This window comes from Eschscholzia californica, unplaced genomic scaffold (assembly GCF_041429995.1).
Source record: "Eschscholzia californica isolate CP2 unplaced genomic scaffold, dmEscCali1.0.p SCAF_2, whole genome shotgun sequence".
Lineage (NCBI taxonomy): Eukaryota > Viridiplantae > Streptophyta > Magnoliopsida > Ranunculales > Papaveraceae > Eschscholzia > Eschscholzia californica.
The window spans coordinates 22,812,216-22,823,575 of record NW_028238309.1 but is presented as its reverse complement, the minus strand read 5'-3'; the positions used below and the strand labels follow the sequence as shown (position 1 = coordinate 22,823,575).

Genomic DNA, 11,360 nt, shown 5'->3' with positions numbered 1-11,360 from the left:
CATTCCCTCTATTGTTTGACCGACCTCTGTTAGAACGAGGTTGAGTAGAAGGAGGTTGAGAAGGTGTTGGAGAATGAGTGAACAAAGCAGTTATTTGAGTGGATTGTGTGTTAAGAAGCTCAAGCCGAAACTCTTGTGAGAAAAGAAGTGAGTAAAGTTCATTATAAGAAGGTGGAGTGAGTCTTATAGTAATTGAGGTTACAAAGATTCAAGTTCAGGGCCTAAACTCGATAGAACAATAAGAACAAGTTCTTGGTCTGAAACATAATGATAAACAGAAGCAAGTGAATCAAATAGATTTTTGATGCGCTGAAGGTAGTCTGAAATATTTTGTGTATCCTTTTTTGAGATCGGGAATTTAAGCGTAAGGTTCATCAGTCAAGTTGGATTTACTGAAGAAAATTTCGTTTCAGATCTTCCCATACAACTTGAGAGGTTGTTAGACCAAGAACCTTGTTTTGTTAGAGTAGCATTGATCCACGACAACAACAATGCGAGACCAAAAACTGTAATTAGGATTGACAGAAGAAGTAGATCATGTTGAAGAAGAAAGAAACTCGGGAAGAGAAGGCACGACCCATTAACAAATTTGAAGAGATCTTGACTGTGAGGAAGGGTGTTTAGTTGATTCAATCAGGAAAAGAAAGCAAGACAAAAGACAAGACGACAAGAAGAAGACACTAAATTCAAGGAGAATTTGAGTAACCCTAGACGGCTCTTGATATGAGATGGTCAAGATACCCTAATGCAGTGCAACAACTTCTGTTATATAGACTGAGAACACGACATAAAAAGGGTAGAAATACTCTTCAAGAAACAATAAAATTACAAAATGTTATATACACTTATATCTATATAACAAATGACATAGGTTTTGGTGCCATTCATAACTTTCGTTTATAAATCTCGGTCGTACAATTTTCTTTTGTAAATCATGGCCCTTCATTTTAAAAGATAAAGACATAAAATCAAAATAAACTACCCACTTCCTATAAAATCTCACACTATCTCTCTCTCCCTATTTCCTCTCTTTCTAAATTTTCACGAGTCTCACGTAAAATACTTATAAAAAACTTGTTATACCCTAGTGTTTAACAGTTGACATGGTCAGATTGTGTTAGCACCACTGGATTGGGGACTAAGTTCGTTAAAGAAAAAGGAGAAGGAGAAGGAGAAAAACTTATGCACCAGCCGGGAATCGAACCCGGGTCTGTACCGTGGCAGGGTACTATTCTACCACTAGACCACTGGTGCTTTCCTTTGTTGTCTCGTTTTTACTTTTCGTATTTATCCCGAACTGATGTTTTATGCCCCAGATGAAATTAGTTATGACCCACCCTTGGTTTTGAATTAATTTTTGATGCATTCCTCATAGCAGTTACCATTATGGAATGTGATTCCTAGTGACCTAAAAACACATTTGAAGAACTACAGATTCAGTACAAAAAAAGACATTTTCGTATTCTATTCAATCACCATATTACAGAGTATTTAACACAACTCATATACATAAAAAAAAATGAAGATAAAAAAAGATCATTGAATAATTCTTGGGAAGGAACTTCCAAGATTATTTGAATGATCAGAAGCTTGGAAGACACTAATCTTAATAGTAGTCTGAGTCTGATGAGATAATTTAAAGATATTCAAACACTCTTCAAGATCATCATCACATGTTAATAAAACCCACTCAAAATCATCATCTAAGTACTTAAGATCAATTTTGTTCATATCATCTATGTAAAACCTCTTTGCAATCTCTTGTTGTAGATATTTAAATCCTAAAGTTAACTTCATACTAAACCGAACTTTCACTTTCCCATGAGTCACTTTCACTCTAAGAACATCTCTACCATGAGTACTATTAGGCAAGAGGTTCGGGTACTCGTCAAGACTAGGATGCTCAAAATGGCGTAGTTTTTCGGTTTGGGTGTTTTCTTGAAGGCCTATATCGTCTTGACGGGTAGTAGTTTGTTCCATTAAAGTAGTTTCTTCATTACCTGCAATATTGAAAATTGAAGGAATCTTTTGTTGTTTTTTACTAGAATGAGAACTCTGACTCCAGGAAGAAGAAGGTGATTTCGGTGCAGTAGCTTGAGGACTAGTTGAGACAACGTCGAGTTGGACATTAGGCAGGCGGTTTAATGATATTTGATCATTTGTCTGTGATACAGAAAATGGGTTGGTTCTATACAGAATTGGAGAGCAACAATCGGGTAAGTTTGGGTAAATGGATTCAATTTCGAAAGCACCTTCAATACCTTGAACTGAATCAATAACTCCTTGGAGTCTCTTTAACGAATGTCCTACTTTCTTGATCTTTCTTGCAGGCCATCGATTTATTCCGTGTTGTCTGCATATCCTCTTTAGAGTAGTTGGGCAAACTAGAAGAGAAATAAACATGTAAACAACACGATAAACAACCATTTTTTAGCATAAATGCATGTTTGTTTAATGTATCATCATTGAAAAAAATGACATATATATATATATGTATATATTTGTATATTTGGACTTACCACCGGTACTCTTTGCTGCATCTTTTAGGCTACCGGCGAAGTATTGTCGAAGAACTTGAAAACTAATAGTTTTCTCCTGTCTATTCCGTCTTTTTTCTCCTTTTCCATTCACACTCAAAAACTTACTCTCACCCAAAGAAGAATCACCACCACTATCAGCATTCTCTTTGGGACCAGAATCTTGGTGATGAGGCGTAAACTCTCTGAATGGTTGCCCTTTTGGTAAGACCACCCTAGGGTTATCCCAATGCGATGGTACTTTGAACCCACTTGTCGGTTCCTCTTTGAGGACACTTTTACCCTTCAGTTGGACCTCCCTAAATTGAGTGACCGACGATGATTCTTTCTTCAAAGATTCATTTAATGGAGTTGAACTAATCTTTGGCACTTGTTCCCTGTTTGGTCCATATGAAGGGCGAGTAATCACAAAACTATTACTCAAAACGTTGTCTTCTAGTACCTCATTGTCTGAGATAACTCTTAAGCTTTGGCAAGAGCTTTGTACGATAGTGGATAAGGAACTTAAAATCATCTTTTGTTCTTCAGGGTCAATGCAGTCATCCGGTAAGAAAAACTCGAGAACATAGTCAACCGTCCCAGTGTAGATGCTGCGTAAACGGATAGCGACGGCCGCTCTCAACCCAAACATTCTTGCGTAATGAGAAAGAGGATAGTCCTTCTTGCTAAAAGTGGTTATGTCACTAGAGAAACAAGCTTGATTAGTAGTGAATGCCCTTCCGGTAATACCTTGTCCTCTAAAGAGATGGTGCTCGGAGCAAGCCTCGTGGAAACCCTGAATTTTAGCATCGTTTATAAGACATGCATCATCAACTGTTGAAATACAACAGGTATAATTTTCGTCTGAGTGGCGTAGCCCTTCCTTGCCTTGTAGGATGCATTGGACCCAAGTTTGAGCTAAGGGTAACCTAAGTGCTTCACAAGCAGCTCTTAAGACCTCCCGAATTTCGGGCAAAATGGCTTGGTAGGAGACATTAGGGGCCTAACATGAAAAGATAAATAAACCAATGAATTTAAGAAGAAAAATAGTTTGTTTATTTGATTCATTAGGCTTAAGACTTGTTTACCTTTACAGTATTAGTAGGACTTCCACTTTCAGAACCCCTTAGATTAACAGCCTGCAAATGCACAAAGAAGTAAATTGGATTCAGATAAGTTAAACTCAGACGAATCATATGAAACAGAAAAGAAAAATACAATACCTCTAGAGCCCGACAAACATTTTCTAGCTCAGGACGATAATTAATCTTCCGAGTATTCATAACAATCTCCACAATACCCAAACACGATCTACTAACTTGTTCGAAAATTGGAAGAGCAATAGTCCCACGAACATCATATCGTTGAGCAAAATGAATTCGTTTATATTCATCACTACTAAAGAATCTAACATCAGGTGTCCACTCAGGAACTTTTCCTAAGAAAACTCGACCTCGTAAACCTACTGATTCATTCAAATCCCCATCAGATGGGAATTGATATTCCATTGATGCATTTCTATAACTTTCAAGCTTCCAACTACTAGGACTAACTATGAATAGTTGATCATTAGTAATAAGAAATTGTTTTTCTTCTCTTTTTACATGAACCCATATTTGAATAAGAACATCTTCATTTTTTATAGTATCTCTTATGTGTCTAAGAGCAAGAACCATCCTATCTTTGACAGAAGGAAGTGAACTTGATAAATTAAAACTACCCTCAACCGAATTCGGTTCCGTTCGATCATAGAACTCCGAATGAGTTCGAATAGAGTTTGAATTTGGATATTGAGCTTCAAAAAAGGTTAATGGTTGATGAGCTTGAAGGGAATAACTGGTAGGAACTCTAGGAAGAAGTATTGGTGTTTGTCTCTCTTCTTGGTTGTTATTTTGAGATGAGTTTGGATTCAAAGTTTCTGAAATAGTTGGCAAGAAATCTAAAGGATTAAAGAAAGTAGCTGAATTTGAAGAACCAAGTTGGAGAAACTCTGATCCTGATTCAGTTGTTTCTGACCAGCTTGATAAGAGTTCATCCATGAGACTAAAATCAACTTTGTTATCTTGTCCACCTTCCATGATTTCTGTCAAAATCCACTAAAAGAATCACAATCTGCAAAAAGAAAAAATTATTATGAAAAAAGAAACAAGAACATCTAGAATAAATTAATCCAAAAAACTTGTTTGGAAAAGAATCTTGAATTTATAGGAGATGGGTAGTTTTAGTTTTACTCAAATTTACCCAAAATAGGTCTTAAGAAACTTAATCATTATCAGAAAGAAAAGATTTTATACCCTTTTAAAGCATGTCCATATTTCAAAAAAAGAAAATGAAAAAGCAGTTGACACTCTAATTATGAGATGGTATCCTCTCTCTCTCTCTTTCACTTTCTCTCTCTAACTTCCTCAAAACATCTTCTATTGTTGGATGAGGATTCCCTTGGTACAATTCTGTGAAAGACCCAGTATGAAGCAATAGTAAAATGGAAGAGGAAGAGATAGGGGAAGAGAGAGAAACCATGGAAAACAAAATAGATATTTTTAGAGAGAGAAGATAGATGAGGAGAAAAGTTAGAGGATGGGTATATTGTTTTTTGTAAGTTAAGATTCTCTACTATCTTGCCACTATATTTATTAGTGGTGTTTTGGGGTATTGACATATGAGTTCCAGCTAATGGATTGGTGGGGCTAGGAGGATTAACTAGGAATATTTCTTGATTCATTTTTACATATTCTTCTATCTTTCTCTGATCACAGTATTGGTATCCAATGAATCATGTCACTAATTCTGTTTAGATTCCTTGGAAATGGACATGGGTTTCACTTTTGATTGGTCTACTATATGCAAGAATGAAATTTTGGTTTAGTGGGAATATCGCAAACGGAAATATTTCGATCATTTCAGCTGAAAATTTTCAATAGTTATTTCTTTCGTCACACATTGTGAAAAAGTAGTTAAAGTTTAATTTCGATAAAAATTTCGGTAAGAATGAAAGAAGAAATATTTCGGCCGAAATATTATGAAATTTAACTCCTTAGAATATAGGATTGGTAGAGGTTTCAGAATTATAAATGAAAGCGAATTGTGAATTCGCCCACCCTTGCTTTCGAATTTTCGTTCTTGGAGTGAATAATATTATGTCGAGAATGGGATTCCAGATGTATACCTGTCCCCAATACCATTATGGAGAATTTTCTCTCTTGGAGGGAATCCTTTATGCCCAAAATGCGATTTCTAATGTATACTCCGTACCAATACCATTATGAAATGCGATCTTTGGCAGTCGTGTTTGATTTCCGCCAAATATAGTCATATGTCATGTTAGTATTAGTGTTGGATACTGATGACAAATAAAATGGTCACTTGTTAACTGACGTCAAGAAGTCAAGAAAATACCAAAAGCTCAATGGGTCAATCCTTCTCAAGAAAACATGACCGCTGAGCTCGAAGAGGTTTGTCACCTAAGCCCAGAAATATCAGGAGGTCGGCAAGATCATCTACAGAACTCCAACCATGTCCTGCCTCAAACACAACCAAGTTTATTCTGGGATCCGCAAAAAGTATAGGGGGTCCACTTAAGCTATGTGGATGCCTTACACCCAAACACATGGGAAGGCAGAACCACGCCGCACGCTTACCGACTTAATCCTGAATCTTCCTAAAGATCTCAGTCGGTTACGATCTTAAGTGTTTGATTAACTTGGACTTCAAGAGTCTCAAAGGAAGAAACATCTCCTAGAAGATCTATCAACTCAGCAGTATATCTAGCATGGATCCTTGAACAAAGGAACTTCTAAATATCTGACGATAAACTCAAAAGAAATCCTAACTACGAAATAGTAGTTCCAATAAACATGGTGGATCTCAACAGCGCCGCAATCTCACTGTCTATCACAGTCGGTCCAAAGAATTCTATAAAAGGGCATCGCATCACCTCAACAAGGTATGTTCCCCAAGGATCAATCGATATTCAATCTTTAAACTGCAAAGGGCAATCTGACATGTCTTAAGCGTCGAAGAGATTTCCGAACTCTTTGCAGGTTTTCCCCCCAGGTTTCTAGGAGCGGGAATTGAAGCAGCAGTATGATTCACTCAGACGCGATTCAACATTGAGTCTTTATTTTCGGTCTGATAACCAAATTGCCTTTTTTTTTACATCAACAGATACACTAGATCATATCTTTCTGATGGTTTGGTCGTTAACTAGGACTATTTTTACATCAGAGAGCAAAATTTCTAATTCATCTAGTTATTTATTGTTGTCGTGGTTGGCCATCCTTGTGACTAAACTTTATTGGGAACGGCTATAGGCGCCTTCGAAAAGTGTTGTAGGGGCCTCACTCTGTAGACGCCTCCGAAAATTGCTTAGGCGCCTCCGTGAGCGCCTCCCTCTTCTTTTCTACTTTTACGTTAGTTTCTTTCTCTCTCACTTTTTACTCTAAAATCAATCAAAGATTAAACCTTACAAAATCCATTAAGCTCTCAACAAAAACTCATTAATGAATCAAAGATTAAACATCGTGAAGGATATCAAAAACCTAAATTTCTGTTAAGATCCTCAAGTTTAATTAAATAAAAAAACCAATTAATTTTCAAGCTTAATGTTTGAGGTTTTGTTGTGATGAAGAAACCCTAGATAGGGGATGAAGAAACCAACCCTAGATTTGGGATGAAGAAGCCCTAGCTGAAGCATAAAGGAATCGAGTTTTGTGAAATTTGGTATGAAAAACCCTCGACCATGTCCCTCGTCAGTCCGAGACCCAAAGCATGGTCTCGAATTGGCCCAGTCCGAAACCTATCGGGCTGGATAGTCCGACTCCTTTCGTACTGGGCCAGTCCGAGACAATGGTTTGGGCCTCGGACTGGTCAGTCCGAGAGGAGGCGCCTACAGCTATCGGGGTTTGACCACGGTCAACCCCTCTTGGTCGGTGCTTACAACAATTTGGGAGGCCCCTTTAGACGCTGCCAACTTTATTTCTTCCATTTTAGTTTAAGGGTTTTTTGAGTTTACCCCCTCAATACTAATTGGTAATTGAGTTTACCCCCTCAATAGTTGATAATTGAGTTTACCCCCTTTAACTTACTATTTTAGGCAAAATACTAGGGTCATGTTTGGCATAAAGGAAATGAATCACATGTTAAATAGTGTACGGACAAAATAAGTCTTTATGGATCATTTTCTTGGCTAAATCTAACATATTAAGGTAGTACAATTACTAAAATCACATTACACAATCATTACTTTTGATAGACATATTTTTTTTTCCACACACTATCAAACATTGTCTTAGTGTTTTTAATAAAAATAGTAAGTTGAGAGGGGTAAACTCAATTATCAATTGTCTTAGTGGTCATTTGTTGGATCACACCACAATCATTTGTAAGAATTTATAGGTAAGAAAGATTTATTGATGGAAGTTGGTAAATCTAACATTACTTTTTAATAAGACTGGTGATGGAATAATTGCGGCTTAGTCTACTAGGGATAAACCATACAGGAAAAAACGAGAGTATTTATCTATAAATTAACATGTCATTGGCTTTGACATTACTGCGATTATATTCGGCCCACGGATAAATCTCGATCTATGTATCTGTCTTCTAACAACATCAGTCGTGGAGGTGTCAAGTGGCATGTCGCTCTACCAGCTTCGAAGTCTCTCGTGGATATGATGAGGTGGGCAAAACCAAATCTTCATTTTACCATTTCATCCAGCAGCGTCTCCCCGATTCTAGGGAAGTAGTTTTGTTTGATATTGAAGGATACATGTTGAAGCCTATAGGGGAGTTATAGAGTACAAAGTTAAACAAAATCAGTTCGGCTAGAGTGGACTGTTTTAACTTCTAGAATCTAAGAACTTGTATTTCTTAAACAAAAATTGTTTTTGCAACCTGTATAAGGGAGACAAATTTTTTTTTTAATAGTTTTAGGTTGTTGATATTTATTGTAGGAATTGTTAAATATAATGAGAAGACATGAAGAGTATAAGCGCAACATGTTCTTCATTATGAAACAGCTTCTATTGACTTAGCATTTTTGAGTTCGGTATAAGCAAAAATCGTCCATATCAATCACCATCACTATGGTTTCTCTTTAGATATATGGAAAGCATATGAAAACTTGTTAGAAGAATTCAAATACTTATAATAAAAGCCGATTTCAGCGTGAGTCAAAATATGTAGGCTAATCACAAAGAGAGGTTACACACAAAGAGACTAGTATTCAAATCTTATCGAATCTAAAAAACATTCAAATGCTTGTTTTTGGAGTTTGAATAGTAAAAATATAGTTGGAGAACATCTGAAAGCTTAGCATAAATGATGGTGAGGAAATACAATTTTAAATTCAAGAAGCTTTTGTGAATTAAGTCAATAGTTAATGGTTCTAATTTGTGTTGCGTTTTACATTGTGTGACTGAAAATCCACAATATCTGTTGAAAGCGATAAGGGACGTGAGGGAAACTTGGTCCTTGGTACAGGAAGAGCATCAGTTGGTATAGGCAGTGCATTAAAGAGGTTCAATTCATGTACTTACTCTTCCTATACCAAATTGTTTCAAGGAGAGCACTAAATAGATTATTTAGTAAATAACTCTAAAATAAAAAAAACTTGAATAAAAAGAAAAAATAAATTTTATATTTATTCTTTGTAGTTTTTTCTGACATAAACAATTCTACCCTAATATCGATCAGTACTATCAACATCATCATCAACATAATAAAAACAACAAAATATAGAAGTTTACTATCATTATTGTCTTAGTTACAAGTTCTTAATAATGATATAAGATCTCATGAATGAGGAACCACTATTAATGAAGGAGGAAACCAACGTCAAGAGTTTTTCGAATTAAAAGAAGAGATCGACTTAAACGGAGCCATTGACTTAAACGAAACATATATAATGGAGACAATATGTCTCAGGTAAAGAAAAGTTCTTATTTTGTCTTTCTCTATGGTTAACATTTTTAGGGTTTTAGGTCGTTTTTTTGTTCCAGCCTTTCAAGGATTTTCGATTTATAATGAAAAATGCCACAAATTTCAACCAAAGCCAATGTAATTGATTTTTTTTCGACCAATTTTTACAAAAGATAAGTCATATTTCATCTGTTGTGGACTAAATTTGTGTACATTCACTACAAAAACACGTCCCATTTGTAACGGCCAAAACCGTTACAAGTGACAACAAAGACGTTACAAATAACAACTTGTGACGGCTAAAAATAGTTAAAAAAAAAGTAAGCCGTTATAAAAATCACGTTGCAAATACATTTTTAATGACCGGAAGCCGTTCTAAAAGGACATTTATAACGGTTGTGTGGTTACAGGTTGTTATAAAAAAAAAGTTTATCAAAGTGGCGCGGACTACATTGGAGCGAAATATTTTGTAACACTTTGGAGAGATATAGCCGTTATAAATGTAACTTATTGTAACGGCTTATTTTTGTTGGCTGTTACAAATGTCTAATTCGAAAAAAAAAAACTCAAAATATGTCGAATCCAACTGCAATATTTTACAGCTTTTACCGTAGTCCCCGTTTGGAAATCAGAAAATCAAAACAAAAGAGATAACTCAAACTAACACGACAAATCAAACAAAACATACATTGACTGATTACTCTAAACACAAGTTTCGAGTTCATCGCTTCCAACCCAAACATATATACATATATATAATCAAAATTTCACACTTGTGCCCCTTCACATAGTATATTCAGATCATGAACATGAGTTGGACCAACAACACCTCCAGGAGATGTACTCTTTCAATAGGATTGCATCATCTTTAACTCCTATAGCTGTTAACTAAGAGTTACGATACAAACACAAACTTATTTAGAATCAGAATTACATACAGCATATGCTAAGACAACTATCAAGCTGAAACTAAAATGTACAACAAACAAACATCAAAACATATTTAAACAGTAAAAACAAGTTGCTGCAAAGTGATAACTTGTTTAATCTATCTAAAAACATGTTAATGAAGTAGTAGTTTAGAAAACAAGTTACATATCAAGTGAACCCGGCCGGAGCTTTTAAGATTGTTACTGATGCTTCTAAGATTGCTAGAAATCCACTCATCCGTACAACCACTCCATGCTACCCGATGTTTCTAAGCTTGCTACAAATCCAATTACAGTTATATGTATATTAAGATTCAACCACCCAAAAAAAAATTCCTTTACTTGAGACATTATCATCTCCAAGAACACAGAAGTATAAATAAGTAGATAATTAAGTATGACATTTCCACAACTTAGAAGTAGTGTTCTTCCTATACCAATACTAAAATCATTGCTCTCCCTTTCTAATGCACTGCCTCTACTAAGCAGTGTTCTTCCTATACCAATACTAAAATCATTGCTCTCCCTTTCTAATGCACTGCCTCTACTAAGTAGTTTTCTTCCTATACCAAAGACCGGAAACTTTTATGTGTTAGGATTCACCTGGATCCAACACTCGCCCCGGTTTTACTCGATCATCCGAGAGTTAGGTCCACTTGGATCACCGATCCAATTAAATTGTATAAACATAGTTTAGATATCGTATATTAGATAAACATATTCAGTTTTCTTTATATGTGTCTATATATACTCATATATTAGACAAACACTTTTTTTTTTCTCTATAATGAGTTTTGTTGTTATTTCACCTTGCCTTGTTAATCTCGCTGGTTCTTTCGATGTGCATCATTCAGATACACCTACTAATATTTTAATCACACCTCTTCCCAGTGGTGATAATAATTCATGATCCCGAGGAATGGCAGAAGCTCTTCGAGCTAAAGACAAACTCGACTTCGTTTATGGGATAATCTCAAAATCCACCAGTCCCAATGAG

At 35.7% G+C, this 11,360-nt stretch overlaps 1 protein-coding gene and 1 non-coding gene across 2 annotated transcripts; both read right to left on the bottom strand.

The window, feature by feature from the left end:
• Nucleotides 1-1,183: 1,183 nt before the first annotated feature.
• On the bottom strand, nucleotides 1,184-1,254 carry TRNAG-GCC (transfer RNA glycine (anticodon GCC)). Its single transcript has one exon. It is a non-coding gene; the product is annotated as a tRNA-Gly (tRNA).
• Nucleotides 1,255-1,435: 181 nt separating this feature from the next.
• On the bottom strand, nucleotides 1,436-5,157 carry LOC147556963 (protein NLP5-like). Its single transcript, XM_086657967.1, has 5 exons — nucleotides 4,811-5,157; nucleotides 3,740-4,628; nucleotides 3,605-3,655; nucleotides 2,520-3,519; nucleotides 1,436-2,384 (listed from the first exon to the last, which is right to left on the bottom strand). Exons 2-5 carry the CDS (start codon nucleotides 4,592-4,594, stop codon nucleotides 1,537-1,539), a joined length of 2,754 nt encoding a protein of 917 aa, XP_086514093.1. The 5' UTR covers nucleotides 4,595-4,628; nucleotides 4,811-5,157; the 3' UTR covers nucleotides 1,436-1,536.
• Nucleotides 5,158-11,360: the final 6,203 nt, after the last annotated feature.